The 23,943-nt window shown below is 36.1% G+C and overlaps 1 protein-coding gene across 2 annotated transcripts; it reads left to right on the top strand.

Moving 5' to 3' along the window:
- Positions 1-18,747: 18,747 nt before the first annotated feature.
- On the top strand, positions 18,748-23,009 carry LOC149543674 (uncharacterized). 2 transcript variants are annotated; one of them, XM_089798426.1, is made up of 2 exons: positions 18,748-19,300; positions 21,632-23,009. In XM_089798426.1, exons 1-2 carry the CDS (start codon positions 19,286-19,288, stop codon positions 22,523-22,525), a joined length of 909 nt encoding a protein of 302 aa, XP_089654552.1. In that variant the 5' UTR covers positions 18,748-19,285; the 3' UTR covers positions 22,526-23,009. The 2 variants fall into 2 exon arrangements, with proteins under 2 accessions (XP_089654552.1, XP_089654553.1); XM_089798427.1 differs by lacking the exon at positions 18,748-19,300 and adding an exon at positions 19,352-20,324.
- The last annotated feature ends 934 nt before the right edge of the window (positions 23,010-23,943 follow it).

Below are 23,943 nucleotides of genomic sequence, written 5' to 3'. Positions count from 1 at the left end.
GGTTGATATCTCCAATTATGGCTCACCATCAACCTTTTAACATGGTCTTCAGGTCTAATCAATTCTAATAAAGGTTGTGGTATTCTAGGGCTATCCCCTACTAACAACATTTTGAGGCAAGATGAAAAATATCTGTCAAACCTGACAAAACTGGCATTAGCCACCTCCCATGTCATATCTGCACTCCACAGTTTGATAGGGAGCCTTTCTCCATCTAATTTCATCTCCTTAGAGGAAAAAGGTAACTCCCTCGTATAAGCATATATACATCAGCATGAAGTACCAGCAAAAGGGCTTATCAACCTTAGCCTTTGCAATTCCTATTAAGCCATTATGAATCTCTTTTGCCAAATGAGTAGCAAAATGAAAAATTGAACTCATACCATATTGAAAAGTTTGAGCAATAATGAAAACAATAGAGCCTAGGATCTGGTCTTGCTCATCCATGCCAAAGATCTTGTAGAAAGAAAAACACAAGGCTTGTGTTCTAGGGTTGAAATATTTCTTCAATAGAGGCTTTGGAGTGTTTTGTGTAACCAAGGATAATGATCCAATTTTTACAAAATGATCCTACAATGGTCCTCCCCTTAGATATATTCTTTGTGCATCATACCTAGCTTGGAGGTCTTCCATGTCTTTCTTTTTCATGAACTGCATGGTTAGGGTTTAGCTTAAAAACTTCTCTACTGAATTCTGGTGAAACCCTAAAGAGGTTATCACCAACATGGTTCTTCACAATTCAGGTAATTGGGTCATACTTATTCACCATTACTACTAGTAGATCATCATCAAAGAAAACTCTTGGAATAATCAATTTACCTATGTAAAATTCTCATACATTGTTTAATGGAGTATCTAATTTTCTTTCTGCAAACCATTTTCGAAAAAGCCCTAATCCTCCAACGGACACTTCTACATCCCTTAACTAGTTTTATTTATCATAGAAACCTTCACTAACCAATAACCTAGGGTTTTTTGGAATAAGCTATTTTCCCCTAGCTAATTCATTCATAGACTATGGCACTTGTTCTAGGAAGTCATCATGCATTGCTCTCTTCAGATAATCTACTTTCCTCAAAAAATCCCTTAGTGGAGGCATGTTTAAAATTTACCCTAATGCAAATACAACTTCTCAATTTCCCAAAAACTTAGACGACTTACCCATTTTTCTTGCTCTCTCTTCTTTGGAAATTGCTTAGCAATATGTTGAAACCCTTGAAAAATTTCACCCTTCGTTCTGGAAATCTTTGCACTAGACAATTCTACAACTTAATTGCTCAATAAAGGAAAATTGAAAATTTTATTACAACATTAAGCTTGCACAAAACAACATTGATCAAAGTTAATGCTTCAACAGTCACATTCTATGTCATGCTACGAAGTTTGAAGTTCCATCACTGATCATCGAGAATCAAATGACTTAGTTTGAAATCAAAAAGACTACATTTTAACCCATTTTTGGAAATGGCCATGTGTTAACAAGGGCCTTCCTCACATTCGTTAAAGTTCAGGCACCTCCATATTGTGAGAAAGCGCTAATCTTCCAAAGATCGATGATCATGAAAATTCTCATAACTTTATAAGTCTAGTTTCAATATTTTGGGCCCACTTTAATAAAATCACCTTCCAACTAAATGAACACGTAGACCACTCCACTAATCATTATGAACCATGTCAGCATGTTTTCCAACTCGGTGTGAGTAGGTGACCCTTCGAATGGCTAGCCCCCTTGTCCACATGGAAACTAGGTGCTTCCCCTCTTTAGTTAAACTTTGGTCACTTTTATAAAGTGGCAATGTGCCTTATGTTGATCTTCCAAATGATTGATGGTCTCATATATCTCACCCCTTCTACAATCCAGTCAGCATAAACAACCAATGGGATGACTCGAGATTTCCAACATGTTCTGACACCCATCTGACAGTTTTGAAACTATTCTAACACACCCACTTTTGTAGTGCATTAAGGAATTGACATCACAAAGGGCTTTATGGCAATCAGGCACTTCCCTGCATTTGCTAAAGGTTAAGAAAATTCATAATGCGAGCAAGCGCTCATTGTTGATCTTTTTGAGATCAACAGTTAGTAAATGTGAATCCTATAGTGGTTAAAACACTTTGGGAAATATAAAGGAATTAACAAAGGGTAAAACCATGGTCAGGATAAAGGATATTTAAAATCTGTGAAAGTAATTTTAAAATACATACAGGAAAAGGTAAAGATAAAACCTTAGGGGAAAAAACTTCCCGCACATTTTTTATAAATTACTACTTTCCAAAATTTTGAAAACTAGGGCACATAACAAGGGTTTCATGAAATTTAAATAATTTCATCTAGGTTTTTATTTCTCCTTTAACACATAGGACCATTGGTTCTTTCATTGTGGAGTGTAAAAAAAAATATGCAAGGTGAAAAACTAAGCCAATAAGGTACACATGCTCAATTGTAGTGCTTTTTGACATGTCTAGTAATTTATCATTAGTAGACTTCATTTTGGTATCCTCATTTTCCAAAACACCCCCTTCTTCAGAAAAGACCTCTCCCTTGCCTTCTTTCTCTAAATTATATGCCCTTAACCGTCCTCAACATCTTTATCCTCTTCTAATTTGTATTCTACCAACTTTTTTCATCTTCCCTTTGATACCAGAGGGGTTTTCAAATCTATTTGAGTACCTTAAGTTTCTCCAACTCTTATTTTCATCCTCTCCTAGCTCATATTCATTATTGATGACCTCTTGTATGGTTACCTTGGGATTCTTCACTAGAGGGAGGACATTGTTTTTTCGTGAACTTCACAAATGTGGAGGTGGTGGAAATGTATTTTGGGTCAAAAATATCTTTGATGAACATGTCATAGTGTAGGTTTATCTATATTCTAGGGTGAGAAGTAATCTTGGTATCACTAGGGTAGAAAATGCATTTCTTCATACTAGGGTTTGAGATTTCGGTATTTTTACTCAAGTATGGGAGGAACCAACCCAGGGGCTTGATCAACACAAATTTCTTTGTGGGAAAAAGGAAAATTGAAAACTATAATGTCTAACAATTAATTCCTAGAGCAAGGGGATGGGTTTTTCATCTTGCTCATGGTAGCTTCTACAATTTATTTAACCAATCTTTTGCTAGAAATATATGATGGGCTTCATGTTGTCATTGATGAAAAACAGAGTCACATTGTATTTTGGAGGAGTTTGAGTTTGTGTTTTCTTAAGATTTATGGTATAGAAGTTTACTCTTCCTAGAGTCATGAGTGTGTACTGAACCTATGGTCTAGAAGAAGACAAGTATCCATCTAGTATAATTTATGATCACGTGAATATGTGATTTTATAGTTCATCTCCATGTCACACTATTGTATACAAAAGTGTTTCTCATATTTACAAACATTTAGAATTATATTTGGTAGAGATCTCCCATAATAAGGAGTGATCTTAATGTATATCTAAATGAGAAAATGAAAATTGCTTATACATGAGTTGCAAGATTAGTATTGATAAAAAGTTGATGTAAAAATGCCATATTTACAGAGTAAAGACTAGATTGCACAATCTCAATGCCAACACATTAATTTGACATAAAAATTATAAATGTTTCCTTGTCCATGGAGTGGCACTCCATAGACCCAACGAAATAGGTCCTAAAAAAATAGATGTAAGATATTAAGGTGGTGTGGACCTACATTTTAAATTCAAGATGATTAAATAAGAAATAAGATATCTAGAAGTTCAACATAGTATAAGACCTATCTTCTTTAGTTAGGGGTTCAACTAAAGGCTAGAAATAGCCCCATAAGCACTTAGGAGAGTGGTGAACAAAAAAGAATGCTAAGGAGAGTGTAGAATTTGACTCACAATTAAATGCACACAATTTACAATAGTAGAGTATCTATATCACATTAATTTAACTATCTCATTTCAACTTAATATTGAAGTTTTGTTTTAGGTCACATTTTTATTGTTTTAAAAAAATCTCAAGATGCATTTACATGATAAGATATTATTTTAGAGCTAGACACCTAAAATATATAGATTACTAGTTACTAATACAAATAAAATAAAATGTCATATAAGATACTAGAATACTATCTAAATACCACCCAAATATATTACACAAAAACTTAGATTCCTAATTGTAATATTATTCTATTGATTATCAAAATATAACTACTTAAATAACTTAAAAGTTTTATAATTTTACTAATTTGATCAATTATACACATATTTTTAATTACATTATTCTATTTTTCTCATTAATTTTATTATTATTTGATAAATAGATTATCTATAAAATATTAATTACTTAAAACATATAATAGTAAATCAAATGAAAATTTTAAAAATAATACTTTTACCATCACAAATGAATTGTACATATAAAATTATTTTCATTAACTCACCTTAAAAGTACCAACTTGAAAATTTTATCATTATGGTTAAGCACTCTTTATGCATGGACAATTTTTAAACTTGTCTTGCCAACCGACCCAAAACAATAAATCTATGGGATTATTTATGCACAAGTGATTTGACAGTCCTTTGTACAATTATGGTATCACACGGAATATTAATTGTTTCTAAAAATGAGGCCTCACCATTAAATAAGGTTTTTCCAACTTTAGAAGGGAAGTTAATTACGTAAAAAATGGGAAACAATCCAAATGGAACATTAGCCGAGCATATTCAAACAAAAGCTTTCCCATCGCCTCAACTACAAAGACATTATGTTTCCCACTTTTATATTGTCTTCCTCTAAATTTCTGGACTATCTCTCTTTCCCATCTCAAAAAACGTGCAGCACCATATATATACATCCAACTTACCACCAATCAATCTTCAACTTAGAAAGGCTAGACTATATTATATTATTTAATTGAATTATTGTTGGGAAAGTAAACTTAGGTTTTAAAATTATACGTCGGTAATTTAGTTTTAGATTCATTTATAAAGTTAGAATGGTTTTGAAACAAGTTTAGAGAAATGGAATTTTCTTTTGTAAGATTTGGAGAGTTTGATATTGGTGTGAAGCATCCAAACTTTCCCGGAGGTCACCCATTGAGCACGCTTAACTACGGAGTTTTCTCCATAGTTAAATCCAAAGCTTGCAACCCTATTTGTAAAACCTTCACTGAGTGTTGTGCCTTATGAACCATTCATTAGAAAGCCCCTTAAGCTCATCAATTGATAAGTAGGAGATAATTTCCACAAGAAGTCAATTTGTGATATTGCTACCAGGATTTAATTTTGTGACTTTGAGTCAATCTCATTGACCCATGTTTCATGAGTAGTGATTCAACATGAATCCATCTCTCATGAGAATAAATGGAACACTTAGCACTCATTGGATCTAGTGGAGAATGTTAGAAATGCAATTGAGGTTGTGTTCAAAGTATGTAGCCTTTGTAACATTATAATCGATAAATTACAAGATCATATTGTATATAATTTTGAAGATAAATATTATTTAATCTTCTACTCTTAATTTGTCACATATTTAGCTTAAACTCCTACTCTTAACAATAAAAATGAAATGAAAATTACAAGAAACTTTGCAACAACAACTAAAAAAACAAAAACTTTATTTATTGAATATATTTTAAAAAGATTACTATTATGTAATGATAATATGGTAGTGTAAACTAATGAAGAACTAGTACATATATGATTTATTTTTATTATCATTTTCATTTACTCTTATTAATTGATTTTACCATTTATAGACTTATCTATGTTATGTTTCAACTTGAATTTGCAATTTCCAACGCTTGGAATTAATTTTCATTTATTGTATAAATGTATAAGATGACTTAAAAACTTTTTTAATTTAAATTTAAATGTTAGATTTAGTAAGTCATTATATCCCAAATTCGCTTGTTTTCTTTACTTAGTATTTAAAGACTAACCATGAATCATTTGGAACACCAAGTCAATCTAGAAAATAATCACCTCTTTGGCATATTAATGATCTTTGAAAAAATATTGTCCTCCAATATACATAGTGTTTGGATTCTAATACATGACTACTTGTTTCTTGTGATCATTGTTACAAGCTAGTGCTTTGGTATCCTAAGAAGTTTTTAAAATTATAATGTCTTGATATGAGTATTGTACTTGCATTCTAATATTTAGTGCATCATTGCTTGTTGCTTTTTATCATTGTTAAAAGTTACTATTTTGGTATTCTTGTGGGGTTTCACACATGAGAGCAACTATAGCACTATTGTACTTGCATTTTAATGCAATTACTTGTTGCTTTTGATCGTTTTTCAAAGTTATTATTTTAGTGTTCTTATGGAATTTCACACAAAAGAGAACTATTTCTATCATAAGAAAATTCATGATTAATTTTTTATGTAAAATAACAAAATGAAGCTAACAATTTTCAAGACTAGATATTAGTAGAGGAAAATTTTATAGAAATGATCGAATTTGACAATTATGATGTCAACAGATTAATTTTTGGTCAGGTGGAGTTCTATTGGAAGTGGGCCTACTTAACTATTTAGAAAATATCATGACGGTTTGGGAAGATGTTATGCAAGGCATATTCACATTTGCAAAAATATGTTAGATAAAAAATAAATAAATAATACTAGTTTTATGGATTTGATGTACGTGACTAACATATCCTAAAATTTTCTATAAGATATGACATGAATTAGAAAGTTGTAGTTCAATGCAAAGAATTGGAGTGAATTCGATCATACTCATAATACATGTACCTATATATGTACCTGAAAAATGAATCCACCATTAAATAAAAATCTATTTCATTTTTTAAAATTTGAATATATAACACATCATCTTAATCGGCCCGAACAAGCCCACTACTAGGTGAATTAGACCAGAAGAATTGATATGAGATCTATATGAAAAATCAATCTAAAATTGATTCCATGAATATCCATATATCAAAACTTATTTAATTGCCTTATCAATTTGAGACTTATTCTAAAAACATCCCAATTCCCTTAAAGAAAGCAATAGTCCTTCCTAAACTAAACATAATTTAAAACAAGATAGAGAAAGGTGAATGTCATATTATATGGTACCTAGACAAGTTTCCTCGTACAACAACTAGGTGATGGATTGTGCACAAATAACTCACAACAAGGTTAACCAAAGTGGTAAAAATAGATGTGGAGACCTATATGGGAATTGATTTGGGAACCCGTAGGAGAAACCAATCTGACCTGCATTCCAAGAATATCGCCTAAGTTAACTAAGTAGTGAGAATAAATCTTGAGACATGAGAAACCAATCCAACTCTTATTCCAAGAATATCTATCTATCGATACTTTTTTTAATTGATTTAATTCTAGGACCTATTTTAGAAACATGCAAATTGTCCAGTGAGAGGAAATAGTACTTTGTACACTAAAAATAAATTTAAATGAGGTGGAGCAACATGAATGTGGTATTTTGTGTTTGTTACTAAAAGATGTGATAATTTGTTTGCTAAAATCTAGTTTGATTTTGTTGGGTTAGGTACTATTGTTTTTATATTAAGAGAATGGCAATAAATGTGCTAATAATGTCTTGTTAATGCGTTGTGTACATGAATGGTTTATCCATGGTGATGTACTAAGGGTCAATCCCCTTGTTTTGGCTGCTTTTACTATCAAAAACATGAATGTGGTATTTTAGTACCAAAGCAAGCCCCCTCAAAAAATACGTCAGGTGATGGGTCAAACTTGAACAAGCCTTTCACTAGATTAAGTAAGGCATAAAGAATCAATATAGGGACCTATAAAAGAAAGTGATCATACTCTTATTCAAAGAATATCCACAATGTTAACCAAGGTGACAAGAATTGAGAATTAATCCAAAGACATATATGAGAGATCAATCAAACTCTTATCCCAAAGAATATGCAGACATGAATACTATTTCAATTGATTTATCCAAGACTAAATTTTAAAAAATCTCATTTCTCCTATAGGATTCAATAGTCCTCCCCACACTAAAAAGAATTTAAAATAAGGTAGAACTATATGAATGTAGAATTAAAGTACTAATGAAAACCCCCTGATAAACCACTTAAGGAGATGGACGAAGTCTAAAAGATCTTGGTGCTAGATTAACTAAAACAACAAGAATCAACTTGGAGACCTATGAGAGGATGCCATCTGACTTTTATGCGAAGAATTCAACCACTAGGTTAATCAAGGAAATGACAAGAATTTATCTTAAGATCTATATGAGAAATCAATCAAAATCTTATTCCAAAAATATCAATATATCGACTCTTCTTAAATTTATGCATTCAAGAATTATTGTAAAAAAATCCCCATTCCTCTAAAAGAATCAATAGTTTCTCCCACATTAAAGCACATTGTTTAAAATGAGTTGGAGCAATGTGATGTAGTATTATTGTACTATGGGAAAACTCCTAATAAATTCCTCAAGATGATAGACCAAGCTTGAATGAGACCACAACTCTAAGAAAATCCATTCTAGGTTAACCAAGGTGACATGAATCGAGAATATATCTAGAGACTTGAAATCTCTTACTCAATGGACATGCATATATCATGCTTTTCTTATTGATTTATGTAAGACTTATTTTAGAAACATCCCAATTTTCCTACATGAGTCAATAGTCCTTCCCAGACTATAAAGAGTTTAAAATGAGGTGGAGTGATGCCATAACCTATTTATTTATTTAATTTATTAAAAAAAACAAGTAAAAAATACTTCAATGTAATAAAAAAAATTAAAATTTAGGTTATGATAAGCATTATGAATATGATGTTATGAAACCAAGACAAGCCCCCTCATAAACCACTAAGGGTGATGGACCAAGCTTGAACAAACCCACCACTAGATCAATCAAGATAGCCATAACCAAGTTGAAGAGCTAAAGGAGAAAGTAGTCAATTTTTTATTCCAAGAATATCCACTAGATTAATCAAGGTGACAATAACCAAGAATTAGACTATTGACCTGTATGAGAAATCTATCTGAAGTATTCCACCATTATCTATATAACATGTACATTCTTAATTGATTTCTCCAAGACTTAATTTAAAAACATCCCAATTCTCGTACAAGATTCAATGGTCATTTTCACACTAAAAATAAGGTTGAGTAATGTGAATGTGGCATTATAGTTTATGATGATGGACCAAGCTTACCACTAGATCAAGACATCAATACTCAAATTGGGGACTTATAGGAGAAGTTGATCCACCTTTTATTCCAAGAAAATTGACTAGGTAACCCTTGTAAACCACTCATAGTGATGGACCACATTTAAACAAGCCTACACCATATTAACTTAGACAACAAGATTTGATTTAAGGACCTACAAGAACAAGCAATCCAACTCTTGATCCAAGAACATCCACTAAATTAACCAAAGTAGTTAGAATTGATTGCAAGACATGAGACATCAATCCACATGTATTCTAAGAATATCCACTAGCTTATCCTCATGAAGCACTCAAAGTGATGGACCAAGTTTCAACAAGCCTACCCCTTTATAAACATAGACAACAAGACTCGAGTTCAAGACCTATAAGAAAAAGAAATCCAACTATTATTCCAAGAATTCACTAGATTAATCAAAGTAGTCAAAATCGATCTCAAAACATAACAAATCAATGCACTCTTAGTCCAACAATATCCACTAGGTTACCCTCATAAACCACTAAGAGTGATGGACCAAGTTTGAGCAAGCTTGCCACAAGATTAACTTAGATAGTGAGACTCAATCTGATAAGATAAAGCAATCTAACTCTTATTCCAATGAAATCCACAAAACTAACCGAAGAAGATCCAACTCTTATTCCAAGGATATCCACTAGATTTACCATAGTAGTTAGAATCGATTTCAAAACTTAATTTAAAAACACCCAATTTTCATACAAGATTCGATGGTCATTTCCACACTTAAAATAAGGTTGAGCAATGCAAATATGGTTTTATAATATCAAGGCAAGCCCTCTTATAACCCACTTTATGATGATGGACCAAGCTTGTCACTAGACTAAGATATTAGGAATCGGTTTGGGGACTTGTAGGAGAAATTGATCCAACTCTTATTTCAAGAAATTTGACTAGGTTACTCTCATAAACCACTCATAGTGACGAACCATGTTTAAACAAGCCTACCACTAGATTAACTTAGACAACAAAACTTGAGTTAAGGACCTACAAGAACAAGCTATCCAACTCTTGTTCTAAGAATATCCACTAAATTAACCAAAGTAGTTAGAATCAATTTCAAGACATGAGAAATCAATCCAGTCATATTCTAAGAATATGATGAAGGGTGCTCCCCTTAATACCACAACAAACTAGAAACGAAGAACAACACAAATTGCAAGAACAAAATATGAGCTTCTTATTATCGTTGCAAATGCGAAATTACATAATTACAATATGAAAATCCACATGGGAACCTTCCTTACAACAGTCTACAAGACAAAGCTATGATTATCATCAAAACTGCCCTAGACAACCTACGTGCCTTCCTTATATAGACACTTTTAACCACCTGAGAAGGTTCTACACACTAAGCCCTAACCCTTGAGGCCGAACAACCTCATATTATATCATTTCATTACACTTTATTACTTAGAATCAACTCAAGACAATTTACATGTTTAGATGGGTCCACATTTGAAGATTAGAACTAGCAAACTATTAATCCAATGGGCTATTATAACCCCATTTCAAAATCCTCAACTAGCAATCTACATTAGTCAATTATGCAAGTGTTTATTAGTATAAGCTTCTCCTAATTTCAGAGCCATTTAGGCCTTCGTTAGTGGACCTGAAGTTTGGATAGCCAAAATTCATGCTAAAAATCTGTAATGACTACACCACTACATATGATATGACAATAAAACTCAATTGGTAGGTTGATACATCTAAGATGAACCTCTAAATATGAGATTAGAACAATCCGAGCATATAATACCAACTTATTAAAATTAGCAAGCTCCCTCAAATAACAACTCTGTACAAGAATAACCCTTATTAAAAACACAATAATCGGAAATAAAAATGTTTTTGGGTGATGCAAGATTGCCCTTACACCCAGGATGCTCCTACATTAGAATATCCATTAGGTTACCTTCATAAAGGATGGACCAAGTTTGAACAAGCACGCCACTTGATAAACTTAGACAACAAGACTTAATTTGAAGGCCTATAAGAAAAAGTGATCGAACTATTATTCCAAGAATTCACTAGATTACCCAAAGTAGTCAAAATCAATCTCAAAACATAACAAATCAAGACACTCTTAGTCCAAGAATATCCACTAGGTTACCCTCATAAACCACTCAGAGCCATGGACCAAGTTTGAACAAGCCTGCTACTACATTAACTTAGGCAACGATACTCGATCTGAGGATTTGTAAGATAGAGCAATCCAACTCTTATTCCAAGAAAATCCACAGAATTAACCAAAGCTCTTATTCCAAGGATATCCACTAGATTTACCAAAGTAGTCAAAATCAATCTCAAAACATAACAAATCAAAGCCATGGACTGTTAGGAATAAGGTGTCTCAACCTTGTATAATTCCTATTCTTAATATTATTTGTTTTGTAAAATGTATTTTTGCAAATAATATGTAAATGTGAGTGTACATGTCTAGTTGGCATGTTGATCACTTACATGTGTCGGCATCTTGAAGTGTGTGAAGGAGATCATGGCTGAAATAGTTATGACGGATTCCTATGACGCGTAAGAGCTATTTAAGGAATGAGCTATGACAGGTGTAAGAGCATCTTATGACATGAGGCCTATTTGGGTGCCCAAGAATGAGTGGTTGGTGTGTGTAAGAGAATATGCCAAAAATAGGTTGGTATGACAGATTCCCTTACACTTCTCTTGTGACCGCTATTTTTGGTGGATTCTATGACAAGCTGTCATTGTCTATTCAAGGGATGGATGCCCTTTTCTTGGTATTGGATGTACATGTGGCATTGTGCATGTTTCTTGGTGGTTGAGCCATGAAAAACACCCAACTCCTTTGTGGGCATGTTGTTGGGTCTTAAGATGTTCATAAAATGAGTATTGCATGTTGAAATGCAATAGTGTGATAAATGAAAGTTTGCAAGTACTGAGGTGTTGCTGGAGTATTCTATTGTTGATGTTGAACTTGCATTGCAAGTGTATTGTAATCTTGTGTTGGAGATAATACATTGTGCAGGTTCTGGAGGGGTGGGGTTGTTTTACCAAAAGGTTTTTCCCCACCGGCAAATCTTTGTGTTATGTGTTATTTCTCTATCTAATTTTTGTATGCATGGTTGGCTACAATAATGTTGTTTACATGATATTGAATCTGTAAGTGTAGAAGATTTTAAAAGGATTTGCACCATACTTTCCTTATGAGATTAGTGTAGGAAGTTGTTTTCGCACCTGAGTTTCCTTACAAGTGGTATCAGAGCTTGATCAACTTTTGATCCTAGTTGTTGGGTAGGGTTTTTTGAGCTAATCTCAAGTTGAGTGGGAGTCTTGTACAGAGCATCCTGAATCTTATTTGCAGATTGAGATGGCGAGTTCATCATATGGAAGAATGGAGGTGGAGAAATTTAATGGCACTAATTTTGAGTTGTGGAAACTCAAGATGAAAGACATGTTGGAAGATCGTGACCTATGGGAAGCGACTACAAGCGCTACAAGACCAACAACTATAACTCAAGCAGATTGGGATATCAAAGATCGTAAAGCTAAGGGTCTCATAAGACTCTGTTTAACCGATGCAGTCCTTTTGAATGTTCTAGATGAAAAAACCACATATAGTTTGTGGGAGAGACTTGGGGCCATGTATCAGGCCAAATCTCTGGTGAACAAGTTGTTCCTGAGGAAGAAGTTGTATTCTTTGCGAATGGAGGAAGGTGGATCCTTAACGGATCATTTAAATGCATTTAATTTGCTGGCTGCACAGTTGACATCTGCTAGTGTCAAGTTAGAGGAGGAGGATTGTTGCTACACACTTTTGTGTTCTTTACCGGATTCATGGGACCATCTTGTGATGGCTCTCGGAAGCACATTAGTCACCTTCAAAATGGATGATGTGGTGTCTTCGCTGCTATCAGAGGAGATGCGGAGAAAGGCTTCCGTTTTAGAAAAAGAAGCCCTTGTTGTTTGTGGGAGATCCACAGAAAGAGGAAAGAAAAATGACAATAGGTCTGACAATAAGGGTAGATCCAAATCCCGTGGGAAGTCAAAGACTTCCAATAAGTCCAAGGCAAAATGTTGGAACTGTGAAAAGACTGGGCACTTCCGTAAAGACTGTAAAGAGCCTAAGAAGAAGAAGAAAGCCTCAGATTCTGGTTCTGAAAAATCTCAAGAAGATGGCGATGCATTCATCGTAGCTTTGGCAGCCCATGCATCTGATGATGTGTGGTTGGTTGACTCGGGTGCATCTTTTCACATGACCTCTCATCAAAACTGGTTCTCAAGATATGAAGAGTTCGATGGTGGAAAGGTGTACTTGGGTGATGATTCTCACCTGAAGATAGTTGGACGCGGAAGGGTCACTATCAAATTTCTTGATGGACGAGTAAAGGGAATCAATGGAGTTATGCATATTCCAAGCTTGGCACGAAACCTATTATCTGTAAGTATGCTGAATGATGTAGGTGTGCAAGTTATTTTTTGAAAGAAGGATGTAAGATGATTAGAGGATTGATGGTGCTTGCTAACGGTACTAGGAGAGGTACTTTGTTTCAGCTAGATGCATGTATTCCTCAATGTAATAGTTCTTCATCCTCACCATCTAAACGAGCAGTGAAGAATTATGTGGTTATTGGTTCTGATGGCAATGCAAACACTTTGGAAGGAAAGATTCCTACAGAAAAGACAATGTTGTGGCATATGAGACTTGGCCACATTGGTGAGAAGGGTCTCAGAACCCTGAAAAAGAAAAATCTCGTTGAGGGGTTAAATGATTGCAATCTTGAGTTCGACTTCTGTGAACACTGTGTATATGGTAAACAAAATCATGTTCAATTTTACTCTAGTTCTCACAAATCTTCTGATGTTTTGGATCTTATTCATTCTGATGTATTTGGTCCTGTAAAAGTTCCTTCGATCTCCAAGTCTGTATTTTTTGTATCTTTCATAGATGATTACAGTAGAAGGACATGGATTTATTTCCTTAAAAGTAAGACACAAGTCTTTAGTCGATTGTGAGAACTGACAATGGTGGTGAGTTTTGCTCAGTAGAGTTTGAACAGTTCTGTAAAGAACAAGGTATCGAGAGGTATAAGACAACTCCTTATACCTCGGAGAAAAATGGAGTTGCAGAGAGAATGAATAGGATATTGATGGAGAAGGCTAGGAGTATGCTTAGCGGAGCTGGTTTAGAACAAAGGTTTTGGGCCAAAGCTGTGGCCACTGCTTGCTATCTAGTTAACAGATCTCCTACATCAGCTCTTGTTGGTAAGACACCCATGGAGGTGTGGTCTGGTAAGAAGCCTTCAATTAGACATCTTCGTGTTTTTGGTTGTGAAGCTTATGCATATGTTCCAAAGGAGAAAAGATCTAAGTTGGAAAACAAAGCTGTTAAATGTATTTTCATTGGGTACAGTGCTGGTGTGAAAGGGTACAAGCTTTGGGATCCTGTGACTAGTAAGGTGATGTATAGCAGAAATGTTATTTTTAGAGAGCTAACATCTTCTCCTGTTGTGCTACAACCAGATGAAAAAGAAAAGAAAAAAGATGTTGTTCAGTTGCCTCCTACCCCTGAGAAGACTGAACAGAGAGACCATGTTGGGTCTAATGATGAGGAGAGCTCTAGCAGCTCTGAAAGTTCAGAAGAAGAGGAAGAACAATCTCAACCTCAGCCCTTGAGGAGATCCACGAGAGAAAGAAAGCAACCAAAAAGGTTTGGTTATTCTATGTTAGATTCCAGTTGTGCTTTTGCTTTGATTACTAACACTGATGAGTCTAGATCTGTGAAAGAGGCTTTGGGCATGGAAGATGCAGGTTCCTGGATTGAGGCTAAGGATGATGAGATGGCTTCATTAGAGAAAAACAAAACTTGGGACCTTGTACCTTTGCCTAAAGGGAGAAAATCTGTTGGCTGTAAATGGGTGTTCAAGAAGAAATTCTATGCAGATGGCAGTGTTGAAAGGTACAAAGCTAGATTGGTTGCAAAGGGGTATTCGCAGGTAGAGGGAATAGATTATGGTGAAATATTCTCTCCTGTTGCAAAGTTGACATCCATTAGATTTCTGTTATCTCTTGCTGCATCATATGATTTAGAGATAGAACAGATGGATGTGAAGACAACTTTCCTTTATGGTGATTTGGAGGAAGAGATTTATATGTCACAACCTGAGCACTACATTGTTAAAGGTAAAGAATCCTTTGTTTGCATATTGAAGAAATCTCTATATGGTTTGAAGCAATCCCCTAGGATGTGGTACCTTAAGTTTGATGCCTTTGTGTTGTCAATTGGATTTGTAAGATCGAAATCAGATCATTGTGTTTATTTCAGAGTTGAAAATGATCGCCTTCTTATTGTTGCATTATATGTTGATGATATGTTTCTATTTGGGAAGGGTAACGGTATGATTTCTGATTTTAAATCTCAGTTGTCAACATAGTTTGAGATGAAAGATCTTGGGGCAGCCAGGTACATCTTGGGTATGGAAATCAGTAGAGACAGGTCTAATAGAAAACTTTGGTTGAGTCAGAGTAAGTATGTGAAGTCTGTGTTGGATAGGTTCAGCATGGCAAATTGTAGACCACTATGTGTCCCTATTTCTGTGGGAACAAAGTTATCTATAGATGATTGTCCAAAATCTCCTAGTGAGGTGGAGGACATGAGTAGAGTACCTTATGCTAGTGCAGTTGGCAGTCTTATGTATGCTATGGTATGTACTAGACCAGACATTGCCCAAGCAGTGGGAGTCCTAAGTCAGTTTATGCCTAATCCTGGACGGGTACATTGGGATGCAGTTAAGTGAGTATTCAAATATTTGAGGGGTACATCAGATTACTCCATATGTTATCATGGTAACTCTTCTGGATCTCCGCATTCAGTTTGTATTCATGGGTTTGTGGATTCAGATTGGGCAGGTGATATTGATTGCAGGAGATCCACCAGTGGTTATGTGCTCACTATGTTTGGTGGTGCCATCAGTTGGATGAGTAAGCGACAACCTGTGGTTGCTTTGTCCACTACAGAAGTTGAGTACATGGCTGCTACTCATGCTTGTAAGGAAGCCATTTGGCTTAAGAGATTGTGTTCTAATGTTGGTGTTGATGCAGAACATATTACTATTTGGGGTGACAGTCAGAGTGCTATTTGCCTTGCGAAGAATCCAACTTTCCATGCCAGAACGAAGCACATTGATGTGCAGTTTCACTTTGTGAGAGATATGGTGGAAGATGGAAAGGTAAATTTGGAGAAGGTAGATACTGTGAAGAATGTTGCAGATGCATTAACGAAACCAATGGGCACTGAGAAGTTCAGATGGTGTTCGGAGTCTATGGGCCTTTCGACCTATAGCAGTTAGTTCCTGTTATGTTCATGTTGCTCTTACAAGGTGTTCGACAAGTGGGAGAATGTTAAGAATAAGGTGTCTCAACCTTGTATAATTCCTATTCTTATTATTATTTGTTTTGTAAAATGTATTTTTGCAAATAATATGTAAATGTGAGTGTACATGTCTAGTTGGCATGTTGATCACTTACATGTGTCGGCATCTTGAAGTGCCCGAAGGAGATCATGGCCGAAAGGGTTATGACGGATTCCTATGACATGTAAGAGCTATTTAAGGAATGAGCTATGACAGGTGTAAGAGCATCTTATGACACGAGGCCTATTTGGGCGCCCAAGAATGAGTGGTTGGTGTGTGTAAGAGAATATGCCAAAAATAGGTTGGTATGACGGATTCCCTTACACTTCTCTTGTGACTGCTATTTTTGGCGGATTCTATGACAAGTTATCATTGTCTATTCAAGGGATGGATGCCCTTTTCTTGGTATTGGATGTACATGTGGCATTGTGCATGTTTCTTGGTGGTTGAGCCATGAAAAACGCCCAACTCCTTTGTGGGCATGTTGTTGGGTCTTAAGATGTTCATAAAATGAGTATTGCATGTTGAAATGCAATAGTGTGATAGATGAAAGTTTGCAGGTACTGAGGTGCTGCTGGAGTCTTCTATTGTTGATGTTGAACTTGCATTGCAAGTGTATTGTAATCTTGTGTTGAAGATAATACATTGTGCAGGTTCTGGAGGGTTGGGGTTGTTTTACCGAAAAGTTTTTCCCCATCGGCAAATCTTTGTGTTATGTGTTCTTTCTCTATCTAATATCTGTATGCATGGTTGGCTGCAATAATGTTGTTTACATGATATTGAATCTGTAAGTGTAAAAGATTTTAAAAGGATTTGCACCATACTTTCCTTATGAGATTAGTGTAGGACGCTGTTTCCGCACCTGAGTTTCCTTACATGGACCAAGTGTGAACAAGCCTGCCGCTATATTAACTAAGGCAACAATACTCCATCTGAGGATCTGTAAGATAGAGCAATTCGACTCTTATTCCGAGAAACTCCACAGAATTAACCAAAGCTCTTATTCTAAGAAAATCCAGAGAATTAACCAAAGCTCTTATTCCAAGAAAATCCAGAGAATTAACCAGAGCTCTTCCTCCAAGGATATCCACTAGATTCACCAAAGTAGTTAGAATCGATCTCAAAACATGAAAAATCAATCCACTCTTATTTCAAGAAATATCCATTAATCAATAGTTTTAAGTCGATTTACCCAAGACAAATCTTAATAGCAAAATCCTCCCAATTCCCTCAAGAAGAATCACTAGCTAGTCCTCCACTAGTCCCCAGTCCAGAACGAGTGAGCAAAGCAATGTGAACGCGGTATAATGGTGTGGGGCAGGCAGTCTCCACGTGGGCCATTGTGAAGGCCAGGTATGTTTTTAGCTGTACTGGTGAGTATAGGAATAGGCGTAACAAGCGTAGTGTATTGAGAAGTGTAAGAAAGATCTGTGACATAATGGTTGAGCACGTGCATGCACGCAACCTGCCACAACAATCATGAAACATCGCTCCCACAGATCAGTGTTAGATTTTCGGTGCAAAGCCCCATAAAAGAGAAAAATCAAAGGACTTCTCTCCATCACACAAGAACAACAACTACATGGGAGAAAGAAAGGAGGAGGAAAATGAAGAGGAAACATGAAAATGCCCTTCTCCTCGTTCTGCGTGTTATTCCCACAAGGAATTGTAGTCCCCATTCCTAGGCAGAGAGAGAGGGTAGTGTTAACGATTTTGAATGGCCCCCAATGATATTAATCATTCCACTCGCAAACCAAGGTTGAGGAAGAGAGTGGTCTTATTCTTATAGTTACTCTGCCTACAGCCCCGTATCCCACGAGATCTTGTCCCCCCTCAATTATTCTTTCATAATATTATTAAAATATTTTAACGCATGTCTCGGTGGAAGAATTTTCGAACACCGAGCTAGGACGGCGGGACCCGCGCAGTCAGATGTTCAGCCCGCATTTCGAGGTCCACGTGGAAAGAGCCGGGACCCACCAAATATTCACCTCTGCGGTCCTTAGTCTTCCAGTCCTCCCACTTGACCATTAAAAATAAAGTGTGCCTTATTCGCCGGACCCTGCCCCATCGACGGGGTAGAAGGGCTCCGTGGGGCTTGGAGTTGGTCTGGGCCGTTGATTAGGAGGTACTTTGAGGGGTGGAGAAATGGAGGGCCAAGTTGGGGGGTATTGTTCGTAGGGTACTGTACCGTTTGTCAGGGTGTGTTTGTGCGTGCGTTGGGGTCCATTGGATTGGATTGGCTTGGGCCATCCATCACACCCAATTTTATTCCCTGCTCTTTTTCTCAGGACTTGGCTCCCATGGATTTGATAGTTCTGAGCTGAGCCTGACTGACCCTCTCTGACTCACTGACCCCCACTGGCATCTCTGTTGGCTTTGTGCCATGCCCCCTTAAGTACCTTCCCCTTCTTCCATACCCACCACTCTACACCCAACTGTTTCAACTCATTAGAGCTACATACAACTGTATCCTTTGAACCCACTATATATATTTCTTCCTTCTTTTTCTACAAGGGCTCGGAAGATTGTGGGCTGATACTGAATTCTTCTTTCTCTTTCTTTCTCGAAGCTGATTCAAAGTTACTGAAGCAGAGGAAAAAGTGGGCTTATAAGGAAACGGCGTCTTTCTCTTTCTCTTTGTTTGTTGGAATCATTTTGTGTGGAGAGGAATTGCTCACCCAAGAAGCGAAGGAATTGTTGCTCACCCATTTCTAGCCCTTTTTGAGATTGGCTATGCACAGAGATCAGGTATTCATTCCCTAAAGTTGTATTGTTTGTTCCAACTGGCTTGCATTTCAAAGATGGCAGTTTTAGGGTTTGCTCTAGATGTGGTTTTCTTGATCTTGTCAATTGGTTGGAGTGTTTGTATCAGATCTGTTTTCATATGTCAGGCCTCGGAGCTCTCTCTCTTTCTCCAACATGAGTGCATTAAATGCTAGTAATGGGTGTCTCTTGCTTGACTTGCTTTAATTGGCTCTCGTTTATGTTTAGTAGATGGGAGCATTAAATGCTAGGAATGGGTGTGCCTGTACTTGACATGCTTTAATTGTGTCTCATGTGGGTTCTTAATGTGGATATTTCGGAGTTTTTTCATTAACACCTTCTACAAGTTTTTATTACCTTGTTTCATTCTTTTTGTTCTATGATCTTCTGCTTTCATCTCCTTGGATGAAATGGAGATGCACTTACAAGGGCTTTAATTCTAGAGGGCGTTCAGCTGAATCCAGTACAGGTAGAAGTTTGGTATGCTTGGAAGGTCTTTAGCCTGACTGTTGTGTTTAGAGTTTCACTCAGTCCTCATCCAAGAAGTTTTAGTTGTGTGTGATATGTTGTATGGGCAAATAATCTCAAAATGAAGCAATTCAATATTGTGTTTGTTTGTTCTTTGCTGCTAAGTTCTAAGCCGCCTGCAGCTTTTTATGATTGGAAACAAGTTCAATAGTGCGTTGTGATGAAAGATCTTGATGACCTATGACCATATGTCTTTTGGTCTAATTAGATTATTAAGGTAACTGGTATGTTGTGCATTTATGCCTTTAACCCTAACCCTAACGTTAACGTGCACATTGGTTTTTCATGACATATCCTAGGTTGATTGTCAATCATTCCTTCAAAGCTAGTAAAATCTAGCAAGATATTAGTAGATCCATAGTGGTACGAGTTTGTACTTGAGGCAAGTGGTGGAAAAACTAAGTTAATACTCAAAGGCGTTTTGAAATTCCCCTTGAGCCTACAGTTCCATTTAGTGGATCAGCTCATCTCGAGTATACAGGTACTTCCCAAGGCTGCCATGGATATTTTTCTACATCAACTGAATGTTGAACAACTTTTTGATGGAGTGAATTTTTCTCAACTTGAATGATTGTGTCCAAGCAGGAGACCCTTATAATGCGTGTTTAGAAGCTTTAATAGATTTGTATTGGATTTTTTTTTTAGAGTGGAGCACAATTGAGGCCAAAACCTTCCTCGTTTAAAAATGATTTGTTTACTGACACACCATGGAAAATCAGACTGAAACCTTAGCAGATCCATGGAAGCTTCTCTTCATAAGCAGATTGTAGAGGCTTCTGTCTCTGACAGTACAATTACCACTGAAGTTTCAGATCAGAAATAGTTTGCAATTTATTTCTTATTCTGGGTTTCTTAACGAGGGTATATGTTATGTTTCTTGTTAGTTCTGAAATTTCATTGATCAAGTTTGAATTCAATCTGCACTTCGAATTTTGCAATTTGTGATTCAGAAGCTTTCAAAGCCTTTGATTTAGGAAACCTGTAGATGAGAAAAACTATAAGATATATTTATAAAATCCAATTCAAAAGTAACTTATAGCTCAATTCTTAATAGTTAATAACATACTTGGCCTGGATTGGAAGGATATAGCATGACCCTCTTGAATGCTTGAGGTTTCCAGAGAAGCAAACTTGAAGAGGGCTTTTATACTGTGGTCTTTGAAGGAATAAAATTGGGTTTCTCGCTAACATTTCTTTATGTCGGTGTTTTAAAGGAGAGTAATGATCCTTGAAGAAATAAAATTGGGTTTCTCTCCAACATTTGTTTTTGTTGGTGTTGTTAACGAGAGTAATGGCCTTTGAAGGAATAGAATTGGGTTTCTCTATAACATTTCTTTTCTGCTCATGTTCTCAAGGAGAGTAGTCCACTGTGAGGGAATATAATTGGGTTTCTCTCTCAGCATTTCTTATTAGTTGATGTGGCTAAGGAGAGTAGTCGTCTTTGAATGAATAGAATTTGGGTTCTTTCTAAACATTTTCCTAGATTTTATTAAGGAGAGTAATCCACTGTGAAGGAATAGAATTGGGTATCTCTTTAACATTTCTTTTGAGTCGATGTTGTTAAGGAGAGTTATCATCTTTGAGCGAATAGAATTGGGTTTCTCTAGCATTTCTTTTTAGTTGATGTGGTTAAGGAGAGTAATCAGCTTTGAATGAATAGAATTGGGTTTCTCCCTTTTAACATTTTTTTTCCGATTCTGTTGCTAAGGAGAGCAATGGTTTTAGAAGGAATTTAGAATTGGGTTTCTCTCTAACATTTCTTTTCTTTTCTTTGTTTGTGTTGTTAAGGAGAGTGATATGGAAGAGAGGGGGATGGAAAGTGGAGGAAACATGATGTCTTCTTGTTCAAGGCCATTACTGGACAGAAGGCTGAAGCCACAGGCAGAACAAGATCTGAAGTGCCCTCGCTGTGATTCAACCAACACCAAGTTCTGCTACTACAACAACTATAGCTTAACTCAACCCCGCCATTTCTGCAAGACATGCAGGCGCTACTGGACCAAAGGAGGCACTCTTAGGAGTGTTCCAGTAGGTGGAGGCTGCAGAAAGAACAGCAAGCGGGGTAACAATGGCAGCAGTAATAGCAATAGCAACAACAATTCAAAGAGAAGCGGGGATCAACCATGTTCAACCTCAACCGAAGGCACTGGAACTGAAATAATGTCTCCATCCATTGGTGGAGCATCCTCCAATAACTATGGATACTACAATGAAGCAGAAGAGCTTGGCTTGAACAGCTATGGCAACTCTGCATATGTGGCTGACATGGGCCAGTCCTCTCACAACAATCTTATGGGTTTTCAGTCCTGCCTTCCAACTAACTTAACTAATCTTCAGTCTCTTCAATACAGCGGCAGCAGCAGCTTCATGGGTGATCATGGCTTCAGCAGGCCGCCTGCGAACCGCGGATTGGGCGCCATGAATGTGGGAGATCTCACTTCAATGATTGATACAAAACATATGACAGCCACATCTTTTGATGGAGATGCTTGCAATCCATACATCAATCATCATAATTTATCTGCTGATCAGTCCCACTCACGCCTTCTGTTGCAGCAGCATCAGCATCAGCAGCAGAAGAACATTTATGAAGAGCCACCACCACAAGCATTATATGAAGCGGGCTACTTGTGGCCTGATCTGTCTGCTTATGGCCTCCCCAATGTCAACAATTCAATGTAAGACACTTTTGATTATACCCAAAGATTACAATTCCCAGATGAAGGATTCCACCAATCTGAGAGTTGAAGATCATTTATGTTTCTATGGAGAGAAGAGCAGGTCATGTTATGTAATCTTTTCCCTCTAGTTTGTACTTCTCCTCTCCTTAGACTATCTGATCTTGGCATGTCAGGCTGGTGTTTTCATATATTTATATATATATATGAATGCCCATCTCAACAATGCAATTGAAACACAAAATTCAATTGCCAGTACATGAAATAGGATAGCTGCAGGCAAACAAAGAGGTTAGTTCGTTGATCATGCCAACTTTCCTTCATCTTCGTTTTCATGTTCATGTAGTATAAGAGTGACATTATCTAGGTTTTGCTATCAACTCTCTTAAGAGTCCCAATCATTCATACTCCTTCCCATGTACTTGGATGTAATACCAGACTTCCACTTGTTTGCAAGAATTATAGTCTCATACTTGAGTTTGTGTTCCTACTTTGTTGTAATCTTATCATTCTTGGGTAATATATGCACCAGGACCATTTAAAAAATACAAGCGTTCTTTCAACTGAAAACTCAAATAAATGTTCATTATTTTTCCATAATTGCATATATCTTCAAAATTCGTCCTCGACAAGAAACTATATGACTAACGTTCATGGAGATCAACCAAACAGTCAAAATACTGCTGATTCGTATATAATCCTTGAAAGACATGATTTAGTTATTAAACACAATTAAAAAATAGACTAGTTGATAATGTTTGTTTTGTGATGGAAGATATAATATCATCAAATCCAGTTTACTAAGTTTGCTATCTGATATTAGAACTCGAGCCCATGTTGATCTTTCTATTTTTTTTACTAAGAGCGAAGGAACAGTATCCATTCTATATGACATGATTCTAATAATTCATAATATTTGGTCACACTGTGAATAGAATTGCTTGTCAACAAAAATAGATCTTTAGAAGATAGGATATATAGTGTATACTAAAACAACTAAACATAGTAAGAAACCAGATCAATTCACAATGTTCTTTTTTCATGGAAGATATTATATTATTTAGGAGTGGATTTTGTTACTTAATGTTGTAGCCAAGCCATTGTTGATATGTCTTTTAAGGATATCCATTCTGCTAAAGTCACCTACAAAGCATAGATCCAAATAATTTACACAATCAATAGAGTTACTTATATACCGAGTAAGGATCTTCACAATCTATTAGTGTATACAAAATGAACTAAACATAATAGAAAAACCAGACCAATTTAGCGTTTTCTAATGATATCCCTTATGAGTTTGCTTTGTTACTTGGTATAGGAACTCTAGTCTCTTCTAGGCCATGACAATATTCATTCAGCCAAAATTGCCATGATCTCAATAATTCATAATATTTGATTACATTGTCAGTAGTTACTCGTGAA

Source organism: Cupressus sempervirens, chromosome 8 (genome assembly GCF_028749045.1).
Source record: "Cupressus sempervirens isolate cs-2001-9-10 chromosome 8, ASM2874904v1, whole genome shotgun sequence".
In the NCBI taxonomy this organism is placed as follows: Eukaryota; Viridiplantae; Streptophyta; class Pinopsida; order Cupressales; family Cupressaceae; genus Cupressus; species Cupressus sempervirens.
The sequence above is the reverse complement of the archived record's forward strand: the minus strand, read 5'-3'. Positions and strand labels throughout refer to the sequence as shown.